The 26,589-nt window shown below is 37.3% G+C and overlaps 1 protein-coding gene across 1 annotated transcript; it reads right to left on the minus strand.

Moving 5' to 3' along the window:
* Positions 1-6,830: 6,830 nt before the first annotated feature.
* On the minus strand, positions 6,831-25,338 carry LOC117087657 (deleted in azoospermia-like). The gene is made up of 11 exons (XM_033218140.1): positions 24,983-25,338; positions 18,264-18,410; positions 17,899-17,990; positions 17,316-17,367; positions 16,813-16,876; positions 16,586-16,725; positions 15,169-15,240; positions 14,393-14,443; positions 13,528-13,641; positions 12,098-12,196; positions 6,831-8,754 (listed from the first exon to the last, which is right to left on the minus strand). Exons 1-11 carry the CDS (start codon positions 24,983-24,985, stop codon positions 8,701-8,703), a joined length of 888 nt encoding a protein of 295 aa, XP_033074031.1. The 5' UTR covers positions 24,986-25,338; the 3' UTR covers positions 6,831-8,700.
* Positions 25,339-26,589: the final 1,251 nt, after the last annotated feature.

A 26,589-nucleotide genomic window follows, 5' to 3' on the forward strand; every position in this document is an offset into this window, starting at 1 on the left:
TACTGACAATAACCAAAAGGTAGAAACAGTCTAAATGTCCAGCAGGGGGAATGGATAAACAATGTGGTATATTCATAGAATGGAATATTATTCAACCATAAAAGAATGAAGTAGGCCAGGCACGGTGGCTCACACCTGCAATCCCAGCACTTGGGAGGCTGAGCGGGTGGATCACGAGGTCAGGAGATTGAGACCATCCTGGCTAACATGGTGAAACCCTGTCTCTACTAAAAATACAAAAAATTAGCCAGGCGTGATGGCGGGTGCCTGTAGTCCCAGCTACTGGGGAGGCTGAAGCAGGAGAATGGTGTAAACCCAGGAGGCAGAGCTTGCAGTGGGCCGAGATTGCGCCACTGCACTCCAGCCTGGGGAACAGAGCGAGACTCCATCTGAAAAAAAAAAAAAGGGAATGAAGTATTTGATACATGCTACAAAGTATGCTAAGTGAACAAAACATACTAAGTGAAAGCAGACAAAAGTTCACATACTATATGATTCCACTTATATGAAATATCCAGAAAAAGTAAGAATGCATATTGGTAGTTTCCAGTGATTGCAGGTGTAGTGGGATGGGGAAAAATTGCTTAAAGGTATTTTTACTTTGGCATGATGATTCATCATGGTAGAGCAGATACACAAAGGAGAAAGGGAAAATAATCAAACCTTGTAACTACACGAAAATACTAAACTGCAATGATAAACAATAAGACAGAAAGAAATGAACAAAGGATATGCAAAACAACCAGAAAATAATTAACAAAATGACAGGATGGTTCAACATATGCAAACCAACTTAAATATGATACATCACATTGACAGAGTGAAGAACAAAAATCATTTGATCATCTCAACAGATGCAGAAAAAGCATTTGATAAAATTCAACAGGGCTTCATGATAAAAACTCTCCACAACTCAGATGTAAAAGGAACATATCTGCCGGGCGCGGTGGCTCAAGCCTGTAATCCCAGCACTTTGGGAGGCCGAGACGGGCGGATCACAAGGTCAGGAGATCGAGACCATCCTGGCTAACACAGTGAAACCCCGTCTCTACAAAAAAAAATACAAAAAACTAGCCGGGCGAGGTGGCGGGAGCCTGTAGTCCCAGCTACTCGGGAGGCTGAGGCAGGAGAATGGCGTAAACCTGGGAGGCGGAGCTTGCAGTGAGCTGAGATCCGGTCACTGCACTCCAGCCTGGGCGACAGAGCAAGACTCCGTCTCAAAAAGAAAAAAAAGGAACATATCTCAACACAATAAATGTCATATATGACAAACCATAGCCAACATCATACTGAACAGAGAAAGTTCAAAGCTTTTCCTCTAAGATCTGGAACAGACAAGAGTATCCACTTTCACAACTTTTATTCAGCATAGTACCAGAAGTCCTAGCCAGAGCAATTAGGCAAGAGAAAAAAATAAAGAGCATCCACACTGATAAGGAAGAAGTCAAACCGTCTCTGTTTGCAGATGACATTATCTTATATATACAAAACCCTAAAAACTCCACCAAAAAACTTTTAGAAGTGTTAAATGAATTCAGTAAATTTGTAGTACACAAAATTAATATACAAAAAACAGAATTCCTATGTACCAACAACAAGCCAGCAGGAAAAAATAATCAAGAAAGCAATCTCATTTATAATAATAGGTACAAAAAATAAAGTAGGAATAAATTTAACCAATGAAGTAAAAGACCTCTACGAGGAAAACTATAAAAAACTTATGTAATAAATTGAAGAGGACACAAAAAGGTGTCATGGATTGGAAGCACTAATATTGTTAAAATGACCATTCTGCCAAAAGTGATCTACAGATTTCATGCAACCCCTGTGAAAATGCCAAAGACTTCTTCATAGAAATTAGGAAAAAAAAATCCTAAAATTCTATGGAACCACAAAAGACTCCAAGTAGCCAAAGCAATGCTGAGCAAAAAGAATAAAGTTGAAGGCATCACACTAGCAAAATTCAAAATATACTGCAAAGCTATAGTAACCAAAACACCATGGCATACTGAAGAGATCTCTGCACTCTCATGTTTATTGCAGTACTACTCATAATATCCAAGATTTGGAACCAACCTAAGTATCCATCCATCAACAGACGAATAGATAAAGAAAATGTGGTACATCTACACAAGGGAGTACTACTGAACCATAAAAAAGGATGAGATCCTGTCATCTGCAGCAACATGGATGGAAACAAGAACATTATGTTAAATGAAATAAACCAGGCAAGGAAAGACAAATAAATGTCTTTATTCTCACTCATATGTGGGAGCCAAAATAATTGGTAAAGAGTAGAACAGTAGTTAACAGAGGCTATAGAGAGTGAGTGTTGGGGTTGTGGGGTGGGTATTAGGGGAGGTTGTTTACTGGATACAAAAATACGGTTAGAAGGAATAAGTTCTAGTGTTTGACAGCACAATAGGGTGACTATAGTTAACAATAATTTATTGTGTAGTTCCAAATAGGTAGATTAGGAATGCTCCCCACACAAAGAAATGATAAATGTTTGAGGTGATGGATATCCCAATTAACCTGATTTGATCACCACACATTGTATGGAAATATCAAATTGTCACATGTATCCCATAAATATATGCAATTATTATGTATTCATAAAAAATATTTCTTTTGATTTGTAGAGTCTATCTATGATATAGTAGAAAAAGCCCAGATGTAAAGTCTCATGTAAGTCTCATGTAAAGATGTAAAGTTTTTATCTGAATCCCAGGGTATATAAATTTAAGAAAATCACACCTAAAATCTAGACACGTCTAGCCCTTCAAAGGAGTTGAAGACCAAATGAAATCATATATGTGAGGTAGCTCTGAAAGCCCTAAAATCCTATACAAATATCAGGGAGTATGCATGTGATGAGAAGAATGGGATATGAAATCCTGCCTGCCACCTCCAGCATTTTATGAAGGAAAAACAGAAATTGTGCTTAGGGAATGCTGGCCTAGGTACAATGATTTCACTCACTTATTAGTGTTCTACTCATTTAAGGTCCTCTCAGAAGAAGAAAGGGAACCATTCTAGAACATATCCTGAAGAGCCTAGAATAATGAGCTTCTTCCTATTACCAAAGAAGGTACACAAAAGACTACATTTCAGGACACAGCCATTCACCAAACCATGGCTGTTCTGTACATAGACCACTTGTGAAGTTCTAGTTACTAAAATGTCAAGGCTAGAGAAAACTTAGGTGGGTTTGAGTGGTGGATGGGAAGCTAACCACAATGATGTATTGCCCAATTAATCTCATACTAATCTTATAGATACTAGTATTGTTGTTTTACAAAGCAGGAAACTGAGGCTCAGTGAGCTTGTCCAAGCTTACTCGGGAAGAATTTGGGGCTAGGATTTCAAGTTCACTCTTTTTTATGGCATTCTAGTACCTAAGTGATCAGATGTATTTAAGAATGTTCATAGCAGCATAGTTTGTACAGCAATCAATCAATCAACACAATTCAACATTTTAAATTTTAAAATGAAAAACAAAATCCAATTGTCCCCCAGCAAGGGAAATGATAAACCACAGAATATTCAACTGATACAACTAAACAGCAGTGAAAATAAATACAATCCCCCAGTCAACACGGATGAGTCTAACAGTGTGTCAAAAAAAATCCAAAAAAAAGAAACAAAAAAACAAAAAAACATGATATCCACTCTGCCCCCTCCCACTCAAGCCTAGTCCCTCACCTTGGCTTGCCTGCACTTGGCCTTGGAATCCAGCTTTGCCTTTGTAATCACTCCATCCTATCACTCATTTCTGGCCCCAAGTCTTGGTTTTCAGACTTTTTATTCAATCCATTTCAGCCCAATCATGAGTCACTTTTGCCTATGGACAACTGGCACTCCCGGGCACAGGCTTGGCAGGGGAAGATGAATTCAGTGAATTAGGCCAATGAAATCCTTTATGAAAGTCATAATGAACCTGACAGGGCTGTTTCTATCCTAAATCCAGGGGTAGCTTGAGATGAGAGATCCTCATCTGAGGCAGTATTTCTCAAAGTATGTGCTACAGAGGTCAGAATCACCTGGGGCACATGTTAAAAACGCAGATTACTAGGCCCATCCAGAGCATTAGAATAGGAGCATCTGAGAATGGGGCCCAGGATTTGGCATCTCTGAAAAACACCCCTGATGATAGTTCTGATGCTCTTTGATTTCCCTGTAAAATTGGCATCATTGAGGAAACCTGCCCTATCAAATATTGGGCAGATCTAATCTAATCATGGATGCAACTCTGGATGGTGAGCATATGGGTTTTTTGTCAGACAGACACATCACCAACCAGAATGATGAGCAGCAACCAAGTCATGTTCAGAAAAAAAAAAAAAAGTGCAGGGTCAAAACTTTTCTCATATAGCGGGTGTACTACTTAAAATACTGTTCAGATTTTACTCTCACAGTGAAACCACTCCAACACTAGGTAGGGGATCAGCATAGGTAAAAACAAAGAGAAAATGTCCTCTGCATTTTAAATCACCTCTCTCCATTGGCCCAGTCAGATTTATGGAGAGTATGGAGGAGGTGGGGAGAGTCATACCAAAAATTTTAAACAAATGTACAAGGGCAGAGGGGACATGTCCACTTTAACAGCTGGCCTGGCTGTATTAGTATCAACTCTGCCTTTCTTCTATAGTAGAGTTCCATCTAAGATTGAGCCAGAATGGTGTGTCTCTATCCATTTTATTTTGGGCAAAGACAAAAGATGTGCTTAGAGCCTTAGTGTACTTTTGCTAGATTTGTTTTCTGTAAAAAAGAACTAATTAAGGATTATAAAACCTCCAACTTTCTCAAGTGCTTGAAATGTTACTATTCCTTCAAATTTATAAAGAGCTTTCATGACCTGAATATCCCAGTCATGCAAGCATTTGTTCTATTGTTAAAGACTCAGTGAACTGGTATCTGTAAATTTTATATGTGGGAAAAGGCACATTCCTGGCATGCAGCCTTAATGGAGGTGCACATAACATCCAAAGCCTTGCCTTGGGAAAATGAACTAGAGACTCAACTAGAAAACTTTGTTTCAGACCAGTTAAAAATGTAAAATATAGCTACCATAGAGTTTAATTGTACAGTGGTAGTTTCAGTTTCTGTATCAGGAGACATTTTTTTGCATTTTCTTGGGATTGGCCCACAGCTACAGCCATATTGGACAGATGTTTTTAACTCTAAACACAATGTAGAATTACCTATCATTTCTTTGCTATGCAGATTGAATATTTTGCATGAGCATTCAAAAACGCCTGTTTATAGTTTGAACTTCTTATATCTATTGTTTTCTACTACCAAATGTACTGTCTACAGATGGAAAACTCAGTCTTTGATGGGTGGTGAGGAATTGCTCACAACCATCAGTTACACAGAGAGAGACATACGACAACATAATGTTGGGAAGGGCTAGATTACACAGTTATCAAAATATGTACAGGAGCAATCCTCATTTAGAAGAAGTGTTTCAGGGATTCCAAATGATCATACTCAACAGCTGGCCCTATTTGCAAGACTTGGTCAATGGAAAATACTGCTACTTTTCTCTCCCTTATGTTTCCCTACCTTCTCTATTGCCATCTTTGTGAAAGCAGAGTAGCACGCTGTCTTATCATTGCTGCTCCTTATTACCCTCAACTGACAGCAATGAAAGCAGGCAAGGCGATTAAGCAATGTGGCAGCCCATTGTTACCAGTTTACCTTTAAAGAGAGCCAAGAGAATTTTAGTGAAAAGGGGCCAGAGGTGCTTTATGACTAGAGGGAACTGCCGTGGCGTATTAATTTTTAAAAGTCAATGACTTCCTTGTAAGATGGGTACTATCAATTTTGAAGTTATTTTGAATTAAAGATAATCTGATTTTAGAGAAAGAAAAAAACAACCTGCAGAATACACTTATGGAGGTGACCCACCTTTTTAGAGCTGCTTGATTTTGCCATTAACTTGAACTTTTTACAAAGAAGTGCTGAACGGTATTTTTCATTTCTAAAGATTTGATTTTGTCTTAAGAATTTACTACTAAACCACAAACATGCTTGAGATAAGCTGATGTAAAGCAACTATTTTAAGGTATATGTAAGTCTAATTTTGGGGTCTGAAAATACTACAAGCTTACTGAGCTTGTGCTATAACCAAATATTCTGGATAACAGATAGTATATATGTAACCAGAGATATATGCATATATATACACACATATGTATACATGTGTACACATATGCACATTTAAGAATTACTAATTTTTAGCCTATTAGACACTAAACATCACAATTTAATCTTTGGTGATGCAGAAAGCACTGGTATCCTGCAGAATCTTGGACTCAACTTTCTGGTTATGAATCAGTAAGCTTACTGATGAAATATAGGAGTGTCTGAGGGGAGAATTTCCTCCACTGGGCTCAGCTTATAGAACTGAGAGTACTAGAACTACAGCTAGAAGAGGTGGGAAGTACTGATTTTTTAAATTGCATCCATATGAAGTACATGCAATACAAAAAACTTAAGCTCTATTAAGCAACCGCAATATCCCTAAATAAAAGGTCTCGAGATTAGGCCCAAAGTGTACAGTAGACAAAATGTTTCATAGGGTCCAAATTGAAAGGGACCTTAGCCGTGAGATAGCAAGAGTCAGATGTGTTCGTCAGCATTCCTACTCGGCACTGCTGTTCATGCATCTCTTAAATTTCTCTTTGTACCGGAATTTCTTTTATGAGCGAACTCTGCCAGATTAGTAAAATGAACTCTATACTTCTACATTTTAAGAATCTAAACCTTGTTACACAGTTCCCAACTCCCCACCATTTTAGATTACATAAGAAAGCCAAAAACACTTTTGAAGAAAAAAAGTTTATTTTTATTCATGTATGCAAACACAGTATCAGCAATAGGTAGAAGCATAGTTCTAAGTCTAGAGTTAATTTTCCATGTTGAAAGATTCAGGACTTCATCTCTTTTACCCTTACTCTTTTAAATGCTTCACTCTAACACACACAAAAATTTATTCCCTTACTTTTCCTTAAGGTCATATTGGAATAATTAGAATTAGCTTTTTAGAATATAGGTATCACTTATAGTAAGCTGGAGATTTAATCACAGAATGATACATGTCAATGTTATAGCACCAAAAAAACTACAGTTAATTTTTAAATGGACAAATTCAAGGTGCTTTCAATTTGAGGTGTAATAAAGTCCTCTTGGGAATTCTAACGTTAAAAGACTCTTTTCTTCAGATTCAGAATGAAAATTTTGAGGAATTATAGACCCCAGTGAGCACTAGTAATACGGCTCATAGTAACTACATTAAGTTAGAGTCTCTATGTTTTAGGGAAGAAGCCACTGAAACAAGGGCCAGAAAGCCACTTTAAACTCATGTCCATGGCAGATCAAATGATACTGATACAACTATTTACCTTAGAAAGGTATTATATCCCATTGCTACCGTTCCAGGGTTTGGCCCTTGAACTGCTCTGCTCATACAGCTACTTCCCATTCTTTACATCACCAGTTCTAGAAGCAAACCTCCTGAAGGACAAGTGACAAACGCTGGAAAAGAAAGACTGGGTAGAGCAAAAGGGCTCTGGTGCTCTAGCTGTTTGTCACAATGTAAAATGAAGACACCACCTAATCTAGAAACAACGTTAACTTTTAACTCTAGCACATTCTTGAGATTACTTATTAAACAACTTTTGTGGTTTAGAAATACCAAAACTACCTACTTTGACTCTTCTGGACATATTTTACTTTACAAAAGGAAGTATAACAGACTAAATCTATTTATAGCAAGTAACTAATATTTCAATGTTTTTATAAAAACAATTCCTTTCAGATACTCTGATTAACCTCTAAGTGACATAAAAAAGTTGCAGCATTCTTTAACACCAATATTTTGCACAATTTGACATACAGCCTAGTTCAGCATTTCAAAGAAAAAAGTTTTTACAAAAAAGACGAATGGTGACTCATTGAGAAGCTTATGTACCTAGTAAAGTTTAGTTTGTCTTGGATTCTTTAAAACATTAGGCCCAGAATTTTAGTTATCCTAATTACTATCCTTATCAAATAGGATATCTATACGTGGATTCTAGATAAAAGATAAAATATTTTGAATAAACATATGACCCACTGATTGGACTGTTTGCTTTGAATCTGTTTTACTGGGTTTAGATAAGAAGACTTCAATAAAGCTAACTATATATTGAGTTCCACTGATTAAAAATGCAGTTTTAAAAAATTCTGCTTTTGTGGTAAATTTCTAGACAAATCATAAATGCAAAGCTCAATATTGTAAATACTGTACTGCTCACAGGTACTTGTTGGAGAAGTGAAATGCTTGTATTCAGACTATCAAAATTCTGACCTTTCAATATAGGATTTTAAAAACTTTTTTTTGAAAATCAGTATTTGCTTTTAAATACTTAAAATGCCAATTTAAAAAAAATCCTTGCAGATAAATCTTAAAGTTTCTTTCAGTCTCAATTATTTTTTACTTTCAACTATATATTCAACACAGAACCAGTTTCTAAATAAACATCTAATGAAGAACAATTTCAATTTAAGATAAAACTAGAGAGTCTAATAATACAACTTTTACAGAAAGTTTGAGTATGATTTACCAAAATTCAGAATTTCTATAATAGTGGAAAACTTTGAGCTTAATATTCAAAACCAGCAACTTCCCATGAAACTACATAGCCAGGAGGATCAAACAGATTTAAGCATTGCCCGACTTCTTCTAAAGTGATGCACTCTTTTATCCTGGAAAAGATAGAAAGAGTCCTTTTACTTTACTGAAAACTTCTGATTACTACTATAGATCTGAAAGTTGTCAAAAACTTAAACCACTTGTTTTGGGTCTAAACACTAAAAATAATGAGAAAAAAGATTATCCTTTTCGGAAAGCATTCTTGAACACTGGGATAACATATGTACTAAGATGCCTAGTTTTATTAAACAGTTTAGTTAAAAAAAAAAATCAATTTTAAAAAAGAAATCCCAGTAAACTCAGAAATAATAGGACTTAGACTCAATATAATTTTATGTACTTCTTAATAATTTTGCAGTAATGTCCCAAAGACAGCTGGTAGAAAATGTAATTGTAAAAAATACTGCTTTCACTAACTGAACTGCATCTAATAGGAACCACAGCTTGCGAACAGCTCTCCAGTCTGAAATTTCATGTTTTCAGGTTGAAAGATGTAAGTTTTGGCATTTAAAGACATATCATTAACCTGTGAAGATGTATCATTCTTTAGAAAGGGAACAGAAATATTTAAAATACGTGCAAAACTTTATCACTCTATGTTGCCTACAGATGTGCAGACTGAAAAAAGTGAGAGGCCTTAAAAGGAGGAATGGGACTGAGCAAATGAGTAATAACATAATAGTATTTTATTTTCTACAAAGGTAACTCTGCCCTTTTTCTAGGACTTCAGTTTCGTTGTCATATAAATAAAAGTGGCTTCCGGAAGTTACCTAATCTGTCAAAAGAGTGATACCCTATTTAGCTTAAAATCTAGAAAACTGGTCACCAACATTTATCTTCAGAGGTCATGCAGGAAACAAGATTATGAAGGGACTACAGAATTAAGGCATGAAGAGTGGAATTAGCTATGGAAATAGTAAATACATTCAAAAATACCTCATGCATTCAAATGCAAAACAACAACACGCAGTCAATCAAAATAGGTCTAGATGTCAGACAACTGCAGGATGCCAACTTCTGATTCCTCTCCCAAACAGGCAGAAAACTCTGGGAGTTTAAAGGGAGTCTTTTGTCTAATACCAGGTGAGAACTCAAGTTTAAAAACTATTTTCTGGACTGGGCATGGTGGTTTGCGCCTCTAATCCCAGCACTTTGGGAGGCTGAGGCAGGAGGTTCACTTGAGCCCAGGATTTCAAGACCAGCCAGGGGCAGTGTAGTAAGATTCTGTCTCTTAAAAAAAAAAATCTTTTTAACTAGCAAGTATAGTGGTGCATGTCTGTAGTCCTAACTATTTGGGAGGCTGAGGCAGAAGGATCCCTTGCATGCAGGAGTTTTAGGCTGTAGTAAGCTGTGATTGTGACACTGCACTCCAGTCTAGGTGACCAAGTGAGGTCACCTCAAAAAAAAAAAAAAAAACAAAAAAAAACCCAGAAAAGCAGAAGACTATCTTCTGCTTTGAAAATCATTTAAGTACTACTGTAGACACCTATGTAATCACCAGAATTTTGGGCAAGGTAAGCTGATGTACAATTTCAGTTCCTTCTTTTCTAAATTATACTATCTATGTAGAATGAAGCAACTAGAGAACAAATGTCAACTTTAAGTATGTCTACTCCCTGTTGCGAAGATGTTAAGAGCTTAATTCTGCAACGTGGGCTCTACTCTTCTACATTATACAGGAGATCCGTAATATAACCCTTTAAAAAAAGCTTAAGCTTCATCCTATATCCATTCACAGATGAAAAATAAAGCTGGTCTACTTTCTGTTTTAAGACACAAAGTGATGGTTAAACATTTCCTTTTGAAAGTAAAGTGTGTAGCCAGTTTTGACAAACTCTGGCAGTTCCACTAAAGGTTAAATATGACTTAGCAATTCCATTCCGAAGTATATAGGCAAGAGAAATAAGAACATATGTTTACATAATAACTTGTTCATGAATGTTCACAGCATTATTTCTAATAGTTAAAAAGAGGAAATAATCCAAATGTCTTTAACAGATGAACAGAATGAGGTAATAGCCATAAATAAAAAGAAATGAAGTTCTGACACGTGCTAGAATACTGATGAACCTTGAAAACATTATATGCTGAGTGAAAAAAGCCAGTCACAAAAGGCCACATTATGTATGATTCCATATACATGAAATGTCCAGGACAGGAAAATCCTTAAAGCAAGTAAATTAGTGGTTGCCTAGGGCTGCACAGGATGGGGGAAAACAGCAGGTGACTGCTAAGGTAGGGGGGTGATTTTTGGGGTGATTTAGTATTCTAAAATTGATTGTGGTCATGGTTATACAACTTTGAACACATCAAAAACCAGTGAAATGCAAACTTTAAATAGGTAAATTGTATTACTGGTATTTCAACTATATATTTCAATAAACCTATTATTTAAAAAACACATTCCCTTTACTAACCATAATATTTCTCTCCCATTGGACTGACCAAGTTAGTTATTTTTCCTATTCATAGACTTAGAACTACAGGGACCCAGAAACCTTTAGTCCTGTACCTTCTCATTCTAAACTTGTAAAAACTGAAGCCTTAATAAGATTTATCTATACAACATGGATAGAAGGCGGGGTCAGAAATCAGATCTTTCTGGAATTCAACTACCCACATTCTCTTCCACTTCACCAACTGTTTCAATCAACCTCCACTTCTTTCCATTTAACATTTTACTGCTTCACTTTACTCCTTTTCTCCCTTCACACTGTTCAAGTATATCTCCTGAGTAACAATTTCTTTTCTTCTCTTTGATCCAATATGCATGTATTTTTTTTTTTTTTTTTGAGACAAGTTCTCACTCTGTTGCCCAGGCTGGAGTACAGTAGCACAATCATGGCTCAATGCAAACTCAACTTCCCAGGCTCAAGCAATCCTCCTACCTGAGCCTCCTCTGGAGTAGTTGGGACTACAGGTATGCACCACCATAACTGGCTAATTTTTGTATTTTTTGTAGATACGGGGTTTTGCCATGTTGCCCAGGGTGGTCTTGAACTCCTGAGCTCAAGCAATTCACCCACCTCAGCCCCCAAAAGTGTTGGCATTACAGGCGTGGGCCACTGCACCCAGCCAGGATCTGCTTTCTATATCTAAAATTTTCTTTTACTATATGGTCAAGCCAGTAAACTAACTCTCTTCTATGGTAAACCCTTTCAATTACAAATTTCTGCTGAAGGCTTCTTCCCTAAAGGTAACTACATTATATCAGGGTTCAACAGCAGAAAATACACTGCCAGGTAAAACCCACTCTGGTTTACTGTGTTATAGTCAAATGGCAACAGTTCAATTAAACGCTCTTAAGAAATCTCAAAATACATATACCACAAGGAAGATAGATATTTTAAATCTAACAAGTGTGCTTTTAAATTATGCATACTGTTCCTTTCATACCTTAAAGTAGTCATCTTGGGTAACAACAGTGTTTCTCAGTCTGTTCTCTGGATTGAATAGACAAGATACCACCGTTTGTATGCTTCGGTCCACAGATTTCTGAAACATAGAAGTTTTCAGTAATGTAAAGACAATTCTCCTTCACTCACTCTGAATAAGGGTACTTTTTTTTTTTTTTTTGATGGTTTAATGAACATACTACTTTATTTCTAAAGAAATGCAAAAATGCTAAAAGAGGCTGGGAGTGGTGGCTCATGCCTGTAATCCCGGCACTTTGGGAGGCCAACGCAGGAGAATCACCTGAGGTCAGGAGTTCAAGATCAGCCTAACATGGCAAAACCCCGTCTCTACTAAAAAAAAAAAATACAAAAAATAGCTGGGCATGGTGGCAGGCGCCTGTAATCCCAACTACTCAGGAGGCTGAGGCAGGGAGAACTGCTTGAACCCAGGAGGTGGAAGTTGCAGTGAGCCAAGATCACACCACTGCACTCCAGCCTGGGAAAAACAGCGAGACTATGTCTCGCAAAAAAAAAAAAAAGAAAAAAAAGGAATTCATAAAAACGCGATTCATAATTCTTACCACGTATCACTCAGTATGCAAGTTTTCTGACAATCAAAGATTTTAGAACCTTAGTGACAGAATACTGGTTTAAAAAGCTGAATTTGTTAAAACCCTAGGTGAACTCCAATGTTTTAAGAAAAAATACTAAGGACAAAACTTGACAATTATACTGTAAGCTATTTTAATATTTATTTGCATTTTAAAATCGAGTATCAAATCAAGGAATTCACACTCCAACGGGACTTCTTCAGTGTTACACATATTACCAGCACATCAACTACTTCCACACTCCCACTCATTTACATATATGATTCAAGAGTGAAAGTATTATTATAGAAATTTGCTCTAATGATAAAAAGAAGAAACAACCCTGCCTAATTCAATATTTGAATAATTACTACTAACTTCACCACTGTTGGGAACTACTGCCACATATAATGTTATATAGAGAACGCCACAAGTAATGTGTTTCACTGTTTAAGTAAATATCAAAACTGTTGTAAAAGAAAAGGTACATATAATTCGTACTAATTCCCCTTTTGAAGAGTAGAATTCTTGAGGAAACCCTCCCATAACATTCTGCCAAATCATATTAACATAACATTTACTGAAGTATGGTTTTAAAAAATTAGTGGAACTGGAATATAGAAAAGGACTGCTGAATCAGAAACTTCATGTATACATTGAAAATTTGGGGTATCTGAAATTTCACCCACCTTTAACTGCTGAATAACAGTCAATTATTTAACCTCTATAATTTATGGCTCCCATCTTTAAATTCAGGCAAAAATGCTTACTTCTCAAAAAACCATTATTAAAACTAGAAAAAAGAAATATGAAATATATATAAACAAAATTAGATGTTTGCCTTTTGTGGGCCATTTCCAGAGGGTGGAGTAGCTTCATGAACTGAGCATTCATTTGGCACAACTTCAGCTCCTGGATCAACTTCATTACAGTGGTAGTTAACAGCTGAATAAGCCTATATTTAAAATAATGAAAGTGTAATTAAACAGATATACAGATACGTTTAAAAGCCACTTATTCTTCAAAAAGGTGAGCTGGTATCCAAAGTTTCAATGTAGGTTGTGTTGAAATTCAATTTCATTATTTCAGACACTTTGTTTTAAATGAACAGCTGAAATACAGTAAGGCAGCCTTCTGTTTTAAAATGTCTTCTAGGTATCAAGATAATCAGAAGTACAAGGACTCTAAGAAACTAATGTAGTAAGGAAGTGTTTGTTAACACTTACTATATCCTTCAAATCTCCAATCCTGATGAAAGACAGCAGCTTTGGTGTTTTAGATGTAATACTCTTGTTTTATTCCTATTCTTATTTAACAGTAATTAACAGCAAAACATTTCTGTTCCTCTTCAACAATTTTTTTTATGGCTCGTAAAGCCAGAAGCAGATTCTAGGCAGATACATGCTAATTCTAAATCCACATTAATACTAGCTTTCTTGAATTACATAGTCTATCAACAAGTAACTGAACACTTATTATCTAGACCAGTCATTGCTTAAGCACACAAAAACCTGAGAGAAAAAGGCACTGTTGCTCCCATGGGAGTTTCTAATTAGGTTAAAAAGAAAGTAACAAAATGTAACACATTAATATAAAGAACTATTTAAAAATATAGGCACGTATGACATGGGAAAAAATCAAGAAATATAAACACAAAAAAAATAAAATAAAAAACAGGAATTATATGTTTGGGTAATTCACTTTACCGGAGGTACAACATAGCTCCTTTGCTCCCCAACAGGCCACTGTGGCGGCATCTTAAAAAAAAAAAGGAAACCAAAATTATTCAAATATTCCTACACATTTTCAAAAACACATGAGAAAACAATATTGAAGTACTTTTCATGCTGGCTCCTTTGTTGTTATAGGAAACAGAATGGAAAAAAGAAGTACTTTATGTTTCTAATCCCTGATGTTCTTATTGTTACTTCTATACCTAAAACCTCAACTTTTCCCCAATTTTCTGGGGTTGGTATTGTGGAAATCTCAAACATATTAGTTCTTTGAACTTATTACTATAGATATGATTATGGGTCATATATACAGTCATATCTATGAAAGGAGACCCAGAGAACTACTATCGTGAAGCAGTCAGCTAAAATATATATATAATTTGAATTCTGTGCTCTAAAAATTGGATAATCTATTTCACTCTGTCTCTCTAAAAAATTGATAAAAATCAGTCTGGATGTTTCAGCTATTTGACAGCAAAAATGAAAAAATACATGCTGAAATACAGAAGGGTACATCGAATCTCATAGAACTGTTGTAAAGTTACTGCTAACTGTATTCCTGTCAAAATATTATTCCATTACTTCAAAATAATACAGAGGTCTTCATTCTGATCAATTCTAAGTATTTTCTTCAATTTAAGCTACATTTCACTAGTTTAAAATGACTGACTATTCAGGCAATTTGTATAAACAAGATAAAAGCCTCAATAATATACGAAAGTAAATCATGTTACTCCCTCTTCAAATACCTGATAATTATACACCGGCAACTGATATCCAATGATGCCCTGACCTGGTGAATTTGGATAAGAAGGATATGGCTGAAAATAAAGTTTACAGAAAGAACGAATTAATAAGATAAAACTTTTTTAAAAGTAGAAAGAAATATTATTCCCAACATAACAAAAATACAGAAACTTTAAAAATACTATTTTTCTATATACAACAATGCAGAATTCTAAATGAATGACTGACTTTAGGAAGAAAGAAATATTCTGTGTCAAGTGCTATGCTGTGGGTGGGGAGGGGGAAGAGACAAATGACAAAAGAACTGACTACTTCACCATTCAAAGTTTACCTTACTTATACTGTGTACTTACGCCCAACCAGCAGTTATTTCTTATACTGGTAATAAGGCTCTACTAAGACAGATTTCAGCTGTATTAAGTTAAATTAATACATTTATTATTTTTGTGGCTAAATACTTCTAGATTGTTTTGTATCTGACAATATTATAGGGTAATATGTAGTCCTCCTACAGATGTTATGGCTTTTTCTGTACTTCATTTCGAAAACCTAAGAGCTGTATATAATCCAAAACTGGACGAGACAGTATAATGTCTTATATTTTTCAATAAATACTTTCTGATTGAAAATATATGGGTAGCAGCATGCAAGAATACACCTAGATTCAGTAATGGCTCACAGTAAACGTTAGAAACAAGTGGGGCTTTTTTCTAGCCATTGTTCACAGAAGGAAAAAGAAGAGGTACACCATACATGTTTCAAGTACATGGAAAATATTAACAAATGAGAGACACTGAAGAACCATTTCACTATTATTTTCCAGCAAAGAAAATGTCTTTTAAACTAAGACACAAGTAACATGAACTAAGAAGAAAATAAATGTTATTTATCATCAATAAGTGATAGCATGTCAAATCCTACTTTAAATATCAAAGTAACCAGGATCAGAGAAATTATATGCCAGAAACTCACAGGATTTATACAGTAAAACACATCAGAAATCTACCCATTCCAGAACAGAATATATCCAGAAGTCAGCAATTTATATGAGGTGGCATCTGGAAATCACTGCAGATAAAAGAATAGCTAGCTGATTTGCTAACCTTAGAGAAGAATAAAGTAGACAGACACATAACGAGAGCTGCTTTCAAATACTTCAGGAACTAGCTACATGGGGGGGAAAACGAAGAGATTTCTTCATGTGTCTACAGAGGTCATTTCTAAGATAATGACAAAGTATACAGCAGATCTTTAGCTCATATCAAGAACAACACTAAGAAATTTCTAACAAAATAAATTTCTCATTACTCAAAGTATTCAAACAGGGATGCTATTACCACTTACATGGAAACTGGGTATAATTCCAGAGAGTACAATGACTACAATAAACAAGAGAATAGGAACGTAAGCAGTTCTTACCTGAACGTACTGAGTTATAGGATTCATTGTGGTTGGGGGCTGCATGTAAGTTTCAGTGTTTGGATTAGTCCAGACATTCTGAAACTGTGGTGGAGGAGGATGATTAAAAACCAAAGGACGTGGCTGCACATGATAAGCACCTTTTTAAAAAGCAAAAATAAAAAGCCTATTTTTAGTTCTTACAAAAGCTACATGAGTCAACAAGAACAATTTCTCTTTGTACTCACATAAATTTTGTTTCCTGATTGCAGGGCCCAGCTTCAGCTTTTTACCATGGAAATTTATCTGTGACTGAAAATAAAACAGTAACAAAACTAGAATCAATTTTCAAGTCTTTACTTCCAAGACTTGGGTGAACACTTAAAATCTTCTAAAGTTCTTATTATCATAGAAGATCAGTGATAACTACACACCAAATTAAAATTTGTCATCATGAAGCTACCTTACTTACCCTTACTACTCTAATCAGTGTCAAGAGGCATCAAGTGAAAGTTGATCAAAAACTTTTCATCACCCTGCCCTGTCTCCAACCCTTCCTGTCTGTAGTTCATGAAGCTAGGTGCCCAGTCAAAAATAAATAGGTTCTAACACATCATGTGAGATTCCTCCAAGTTTGGATTTTAAACAGAAAGTTTATCTTCTTCCAAATTTTATACAAGACTGAGTATATCACTCAACACTAAACACTGTATCAATAAAACAAACAAGATTTTTCTATTAGATTACTTACTTCTACTATCTTCTGGACATCCACGTCATTAAAAAATGAAACAAATCCATAGCTATAAAGGCAGATAAATGAAGTATAAAATCACCATCAGGCAGTACACGGTTCAGAACTTCTACAATATACAGAAGTGATGACTAAAAGATGAATAATATACTACGGTATTTGTTAAGATGTACATGATAGATCCTCTACAAATACTGCTTTTTCTTAATCTGAACTATGTCAAAATGTGCTAAGATTGGTGTGAAAACTTTATTGACTGACAAGTAATTCGTATCTGTGAACCTGAATTTAACTTACTAAGACAAGGTGGTTAAAATTTAAGATACCGTGCAATGTATGAAGAAAACAATTCTTTGAGAAAACTGATTAATTCATTTGTATGAAACGAAGATTGAAGATATTAAAAAACAAACATTAGAAAAATGATTAAAGAGCTGGCAATAAACTTTTATCCTCTACATGAAAGAAATTAACACAGCAACAAATTTCATTTATGTAAGCATCAGAATACCAGTTTTGAAGTCTTCTCTGATACTCTATACATGGCTAGAGTTCAGATATTTTTGATAAAATGACTCACCCTTTGGACACACCAGTTCGATCAGTGATTATCTTCACTTCTTTCACTGAACCGTATCTAGCAAAGAAGCTTCTAATCTCAGTTTCATCCATCTACGGAAAAGAATTGAACTTCAAGAGTAAAAATTCAGCATTCAAAAATTTCAATTTTATTAAAAGAAGGTTTGATGATGTGAAAATTTCTCCCCCTTTTGTCCCCAAATGACCAGTGGCTCTTTGTCAAAGATATTTTTAGTACCTATGGGACAAACATAAAACCAATTCTAAACCTCCATGAAGTACAAAAAAACCTTAAGTTTGTAACAGGGCCCAAATCCCATTATTCATAATGTATTGTAATGTAAAAATGAGGTATGAATACAATACCCTATCATCAATTCCACCAACAAAAACAGTGTTTGGCATGATTCTGCCTTCTGGTACAACACAGCCTTGGCTAGCTGCAGCAGATGAAGACTGGGTGCTGGTTTCTCTGGAGATGGTTGAGTTTGGAGTCGCAGGATTTGCAGCAGGCTGTAATTTGGAAAGCAGTCATCATAATTAGATATACAGGCAAAACCCATACATAATGTGAGATATAATTTTTGTTTTCTAAGTATAAAGTATTTTATATAAATTACTTCCATTGTAAGTTAGTTCAGGCTCAGGATTTAAACTCATCAGAGTAGATCAGCATGGAATTTTAACAAAAGGATATAGTACTTTCTTTTTTTTTGAGACAGAGTCTCAACCTTGTCACCCAGCCTGGAATGCAATGGCGTGATCTCGGCTCACTGCAACCTCCATCTCCCGGGTTCAAGCGATTCTCTTGCCTCAGCCTCCCGAGTAGCTGGGATTACCGGCACCTGACAACACACCTGGCTAATTTCGTATCTTTAGTAGAGATGGGGTTTCTCCATGTTGGCCAGGCTGGTCTCCAACTCACGACCTCAGGTGATCCACCCGACTTGGCCTCCCGAAATGCTGGGATTACAGGCATGAGCCACCGCACCCAACCAGGATACAGTACTTTCTTAAACCCAGTATTGCTCATCACCGAGTCTTGTACAATGCTGTGAAAGAATACTTTAGTATTTGTGAAAATACTATGCGAATTAGTTTAAAAAAATCCCAAACCAGAAAGTTCAGATTTATATAAATATTAAAATCATCCTGTTCTATATTCATAAACTTTTCACTTTACTGAGTATACTAAGGATAAACCTTAAAAAAAAAAAAAAAGCCGCATCAAAAAGAAAACAAGCCTCAAAATTTTAAACCAATTTGTCTTGCTTTGCCTTTTTCAACAAAATTAACATGAGTTTTTACAATGTTAACACTCCCTGTATTAGTATGCCTGCTTCACTTTAGAAATGGCTCATGCAAACAGTATTGCTCACATGTCACAGCTCCTTCTAAAAAACGGGTTATAATCCTCTTCCCTCATGCTAGGGTGTTCAAAGCATCTTTTGAAATAACATTTTTCTTCCTGAGTAACACCAAATCAGTCCCACTGATAATTCTAATTTTCACAGTAGGCAGATATAAATGATACCATCTTTATTTTCAGATAAAGAAACACATACATATAACTCATTATTTTTCTGGATTTTGATCAGAACTGTCTTTATTCTTTCTACTGTAGACTCTAAGGCTAATGTAAAATTTTCTCAAGTAGAATTTGTAAGTAATATATATGTCAGAGAAGCAATATAGCATAGTGGAACAAAAATTAATTTAGTCTGGAGAACTAGGTTTATGTCCCTTACAGGTAAGTGGTTATAGGTCACTTACTTGCCAGCTGTGTATCTCTGGGCAAATTGCTTTGAGAATGAAATGAGATAACATCTGTGAATTCATTTCGTAAAGTATAAAGTGGTATGCCAATGTAAGTTAGTATCCTGTTATTTGAATTTATTTTCAGTAGACTTTTTTTCAAGTTTCTTTTTGGCTTTACTATTTTAGCTGTTATTTTGGAGAAATTTTAATTAAGAACTAATTGAAACACCACGAAACTATGGCACATTTGGCACATTAATTTAAAAATCTTTGGTGAAGTGCCTGTTGACTACAAAAGGTAAGTACAAAAGGCTGCAAAAGAGAAAGCTACTACATATATACCTGTTTGAAAGAAAACAAAAGACAAGAGAAAGCAACTGTATATCTTTTTGAAAGGCAAAGTAATTTTATAGTAATTAGAAAGTAGACTTCCTGCTTTGTTAATTAGATGCTAGAAGTTACTGATTCTACATAGCTTTACTAGAGATGAAATCTAAGTTGTCAAATCAATTCAAGCTGAGTTTATTGCTTTTCTCTGTTTACGCTTACACTTGCTATTTTGGTTTGTAACTAAATAATTCCCAATTCTTTCCTTTAATAGTGGTATTTCATGACGATGTGGAAGAAAAATTTAAAAACTATTTCTAAAGTTCTTCCTTTCTAAAAATGTTTTACGTTGTCGTTTTTCTAGATGACATTAAGCTGCATTATCTTGAACTATTGGGAACCTGATTAGATTTCCCTTCCCTATAGACAATTTACCAATCCCTTCTCAGTTCATTCAGAAATCACAAACAGAATAAAACAAAACAAAAGGAATTCTGAAACTCCTGTAGTTTCTTTTCTCCTTTTCAATTCCCCCTTGATTTGTGGATGAACTTTGAATATACTTCTCTTTGATAAACAAACTATATATACAGTATTGTCTCTGCACCATAGTGTTTGGATGTATTTTAATTTAGAAGTGTAACATCTGGCAGAAAACAGATTATAAGAAGTTATGATAATGCACTGATTCTCAACTGGGGAAGATTTTTGAGCCCCAGGGGCATTTAACAATGTTGAGAAACTGGCTGTTACACCTGAGGTGTATTCCTGGCATCTGACGGGCTGAAGGCCAGGGATACTACTGCACACCCTACAATGCAAAGACAGCTTCCCACAACAAGGAATTATTTGGTCCAAAATTTGAATAGGGTGTGGTTAAGAAACCTTGTGACAGTGCCACAAGAATTGAGGAGGAAAATTATTGTTTGGGAAGGACCTGATTTCCATTGTTTAGTAAAGTAAGTCTTTTCAGTTTCCTTGCTTGAAAATGAATGAATGGAAAAGATCTCTGGTGTCTCTTCTAATTCTCATACTCGATACCAAGAGTAAAACGGATACTTGGAGACGACAGTAGTTTGGTAAAGAGGAAAAGAGGCATTTGACATTATAGGAAGTCTGACTTGGCTTGTATCTTACAAACTGGCTGCCTGCTTAACTGGAATCGTAAATATAAAATTCATTGAATCATTTTAACAGTGTAATAACATCTTAAATTAAGGAGACAACATTATGTACTAGTCCTCAGCCAGCAGGTGGCGCTCAAAGCTAACAAAGTAAGCAATGTACTTCATTTTTAACATGGCTTGATTAGCAGGGATTGTTAAATTACTACTGTATTTATACATAATTAAAGTGTATATATAAAAATCCACAATCAATAGACAATGTTTGGTGAAACTATGGCCAAAAATATAAATGAATGCTTAGGATAAGCAAAAGTTTAATTTTAAAGTAAGTACCATCATAACCATCAATAGCATCCTGAAAACAAACTGCATTAAAGAAGTAATTTTCTTAATCATACCTTCAAGTGAGTTGGTGAATTTTGAAATGAGAAATGTTGGAACAGTAAACAGGGGTGAGCTTCAAGACCATCATATGCACAACTCTCATTGCTATTTATAGCAAATACATTCCCTGTTATATGTGGACAACCAAGTGACAAAGACAGCTAAAAGCTGGAATAATTTATCATTATTTAAACTCCTGGGATGTCAGCTTCTTTGCCAGTATTATCTATTTCAATTACTACGTGAACATGTAAGCAAATTAGTATTTATATAAACTGACCAGGAAAGAGCCTATCACTTGTAGTCATCAAAGTTACATTCACAGCAATAGGAACAAGAGCAAATAAAGAGAATGCTAAAATTAAGAAAATATGACATGAAAATCAGAATCAAAACTTTAGGTAAATCGAAGAGTAGATTCTCGGGGAGTGGTGGGTGGCGAGGTTGAAATTGAAGCAATAAACAATCCTGGCAAAAGTAAGCAAGAAAAAGCAAGACAGCAAAAGTATATATGAGACCTGAAAAACGGGTTGTGGCCACAGATCATAAAAGAATGCTACGCACAAACTCTATACAAATAAATTTGGAAATCAACGACATGGTAAACTCATAGAGAAATTTTAATTTTTACCAAACAGTCTTAAAAAGAAGACCCAATGTTATCTGGCTCAGTTTCCCTGGGAGTTTTTTCAACTTGGAAAGAAATAGATATCTTGGGTGTATGTGTGTGTGTCAGAGAGAGAGGTGTGCACACACACCAGAAACCTGAAATAAAAATAGAAAACACAAAAGAAGATATCAAGGAATTTAAACACTTCTCTTCAATTTTCAAAGAGGAAAAAAGTATTTCTTAATGCATTTTACAAAGCTAACAGCATACAAGTAACAAAACCTAATCAAGATGGTCCATCCCTCCCCTCAACACAATTGCAAAATTCCAGCAGTATATATAGTTTACACTGGGAACGCAAGAATACTTCATAGGATATTGTTACTTTAATTCGCCATTGAAAAAGCATTTGATAAAACACAGCATTCATTTTTAAATTATTTAAAAATCCAAGTAAAACAGAAATAGAGGTATCTTATTTTCTATCAATCTAATTTTGCCCTATCATTAAGCTTAAAGTGAAATACTTGAGTCATCTCCACTGAAATTAGGAATAAGGGCACCTCCTTATTAATACTACATATTTTTTCCACTACGTATGACAAAGGTGAACATTAATACAGTTTTTATGAATAAAAATTAAAAAGGAAATTTAAAAAGCTAATGATCAATGATCAACTTTATCGATGATTTCAAAAAGTGCACATCAACATAGTAAAATATTTTCCAGCTCTTAGGTTGATGATTTAAAAACATCCTAATACCTTTCATTGGGAAGGGTGTGAAAAAAGAGATCACTGTCCACACCATCAGTGGGAAAATACTGATACATGCTTTACCAAGAGCAGCTTGGAAAAGGTGTATCATAGTTTGATAGGCGGGGAGACTCATCACGATACTAACGAGGGGAGTAACTTAAAATTGTTACCAAAGGGGCAAAACGCTTTCACCCAGCAATTCCACTTACAGCAATTCATCTCAAGGAATAATACAAGCGTGCCAAGATATTTACACAAGGATATTCATAGAGCTTTTTTTTTTTTTTTTAGACTGAGCCTCCCCTCTTTGTTGCCTAGGCTGGAGTGCAGTGGCACGATCTTAGCTCACTGCAACCTGCCTCCCAGGTTCAAGTGATTCTTCTGCCTCAGTCTCCTGAGTAGCTGGGGTTACAAGTGCGCACCACCACGCCCAGCTAATCTTTTTTAGTAGAGACGGGGTTTCACCATGTTAGTCAAGCTGGTCTCGAACCCCTGACCTCTAGTGATCCACCCGCCTCAGCCTCCTAAAGAGATTACAGGCGTCAGCCACCGCGCCCAGGCCGATAGTATTGTTTTAATACTGAAAAAGTATTCATCATAATGGAATTCAGTAAAATGACGGTATAATTTTTTAACATATATTGAAAATTAAAATTATCTTCAGAATAATGACCACATCAATTGAAAGATGCAAGTTGTAAAATAGTATTATGCAGCACGGTGTAACTCTTGCAACAGTTGGCCCGTCTATATGCAATACAAGCATAAAAATAATCTGGAAGGGCATACATGTATCAAAATTTAACGGCTGTGTTAGGATTAAGATTGCTATTTTCTTACCGTGATTGTTTTCAAATGAGTAAATATGCTACTTTCATAATCAGAAAAAAATCCAATGTAATTATTAGGATTCCTTTCTTTTACCTCTAAAAATGAAAAGTATTATAATAAATAATTTCTTATAACTCAAGGTAATTAATTTTTAATTACACATACATAATCTTTTTATTTTAATGTTTATACGTGGTAGTAAAAACAGTGTATAAATTTCCTCCCTTTATCTCTAAAAATAAAGAGACTGAGAATTATCAATGCAGACACACACATAGCATGTAATACGCGCGTTCGTGACTCAGTGGTTGGTCACCGTGTTCAGAGCCGCATCTTGTGGTGGCGCTGAACCAACGCTAGGCATTTACCAAACTCACAGAAACGCACACCCAACACTACCTACCAAATGGACATTTTGTCAAAGGTTCCTGTTTATCGAGAGGGAAAAAAACTTGCCCAGAGTTTAAAAATTCTAAAATTCTCAATGGTAACTACTGAAACCGACCTCGTGCCACAAAGATGGCGTCAGGCGAGCGTTTGTGCCTGTCGCTGCCGCACGAGGAAGCCGCCATCAGCAAGTCCTCAGCAGCTGACAGGCGAGGGGACCAGAAGCACCTCCGGCCCAGCCCCCCCCTCAGCTAGCGGGCCCTGCCTTCAGGACGTCCCACACACCCTACGCTGAGGGCCCCCCAAACCCCACCCACCCCACCCCGTACAGGCACTGGGAGGGAACCACTTCCTAGGAAGCTCCGACCCTCCGAGTCTAAGGAGGCAGGTCCCACAGCAGGCCCGCCGCCATCTTGCAGAGCCATGGGGAGAGCGCCAGAAGTGAGGCTGGTGGGAGTGGGGGAGGGGCGGAACACGTGGGAGTGGGGGAGGGGAGGGGCACGTGGGAGTAGGGGAGGGGCACGTGGGAGTGGGGGAGGGGTGGGGGGCGGGTGGGGGTGGGGAATCCGTACCCCAAACCTCTGCCAGGAGAGAACCCGGGAAGGGAAATGGGTGTCCCAAGAAGGCCACGGCCCTTGCACGTGGCCGACGAGGCAGCGCGTCCTCGGGGCCCACCCCCACCTTGCCACCCTCGGCGTCCTGCGCCGGCCTCTGTGTGTAGGCCCCGCCACCGCCAGGCCGCCTCCCCGCATCCTGTGGGCCATGGCTCGTGAAGCGTCCAGGCAGGTGCCCCCCAAACAAGAAAGCCGAGGGGGACTTCACTTTCCGCCCCCACAGAGCCCGGTTTCACCCACCAGTGAGGACTCTGCCGGCCTTGCCCCTCGGGCCTCTTCCTCAACTCACCATGATGGCGGCTGGCAGCAGTTCCCGACCGGCTCGAGGAGGAGCAGAGGCTGTGCTTGGCGCACTACTTCTGGGGCTGTTGTGAGGTCCGCTGGAACCCGCTGCGCGGCTTCGAGTGGTCAAAGGAGCCAAAGGCGAAAGGAAAAGGAGAACCAAGGGCGGGTGACAAGGCAGAGGAGCCCCAAGAGGTGGACCGTCAGCCTAAGGCGCGCAGGCGGACTGAGGCGTGGTCCGCCGGGCTTGAGGAGGTGGCTCCTGCGCCGGGTATCGGGGCGCGTGGTATCGGCCTCAGCCAATGGGTGGCAGTGCCCCCGCCCCCTGCGTGGGGGGGGGCTGCGGGGGACGACGGCGCCCACTCGGCGGGTGCGTAGGATACGCAGGGTACGCAGCGCGCAGGTCCCGTGCCTCAGTCCCAGGCAGGCGCCGCCCTCACAGGGACATAGAGACACACACATCACCCCCAAAACACCCTTGAAATAAGTATGCATACTGAAATATATGGTATAGTTTACAGAAATGAGACTCTTAATGTGTCTAGGCTGTAGTTTCAAAATGGCTTCTCGAAGGCACAGGATTAGCGCAATCACTGTTAGCTTTACACTTACCCCAAAATCCTTTTAAATGCCTACATAAATAAATCAAAGCAAGTCTGGAAAACGGAAGGAGGCATCAACAGGCCAGAAACTTGGACTCCTTTCGTTAAGTTTGAGATAGAAGGGGTTGAATGGGAGGAAATGCCAGTTTGACATTCAGGATGTTTGTTCTTTCAAGAAATAGTTACTGAGTGCCTGTGATTACCAGGTACTGCAGATGCAGGAGTGAACAGAATAAAAGAATGTCTTTGCTCAGGGATCTTACATTTTAATGGCAGAATTCGCCTTCTAGGCCTTACAGGAAGGCACTAGGCCTGCCTAGAGAATTCTAGAACATTCTCAAAGTCAGAGCAAGGGCCTAGAGCAGGATGAGCTGTGGGCCAGGTGGTGGGGCCAATCACGAAACTTTGGGAACCACTCCAGCACCTTATTTATACACACAGGGCTAAGTGGCTATGACCTTTATCCGCAAACTTCACTTCTGTACTGACGGAAAGCATTAAAATGTTACTTTTTGAGCTGGCAAAACGGTGGACTTCTATAGCATGAGAAGTGTCTCATTACTAACATCTAGTAATGCGGAATAAAAAAATAACGTTTTATTTTAAATATGCAGCTAAACCCATAAGAAAAGAAGGGAAATTCCAAGTACCAAAAATAAACTGAAAACCAGAGCAATTACATAACTGATTCTTCTCCTGCCCAGGATATGGGGGCTGGGCTGTAGGGTAGCCAGTCATACTAGTTTGCCCAGGACTTAACATGGTTTTAGCACTGAGAAATTCCTATGTCCCTAAGGAAACCAGAAGGGTTGGTCATCCTAGTTGTGGGCAAAGGGTTGTTACTCTCTCTAACCTGAGGTCTGGATGTTTAGTGGTAGGAAGTAAGGGCTCAGGGTGGGAGCTGGAACTGAGTACTCTGCAAAACGCCATAGTCCCTAAAATCCTTAGGAAAAGGATGGAGTAGGGAAAATGTAAAACACCCATGGCGAGCAGATAGGAAGCTTGTCCCATA

Source organism: Trachypithecus francoisi, unplaced genomic scaffold, assembly GCF_009764315.1.
Source record: "Trachypithecus francoisi isolate TF-2019V2 unplaced genomic scaffold, Tfra_2.0 Contig00673, whole genome shotgun sequence".
NCBI lineage: Eukaryota > Metazoa > Chordata > Mammalia > Primates > Cercopithecidae > Trachypithecus > Trachypithecus francoisi.

Coding starts and splice junctions, on each gene's coding strand:
- LOC117087657 (XM_033218140.1), bottom strand. Junction 15,241..16,585: donor CTATAACTCAGTACGTTCAG/GTAAGAACTGCT, acceptor CTTTATTTTCAG/CCATATCCTTCTTATCCAAA. Junction 13,642..14,392: donor GGAGCTATGTTGTACCTCCG/GTAAAGTGAATT, acceptor TTTTAAATATAG/GCTTATTCAGCTGTTAACTA.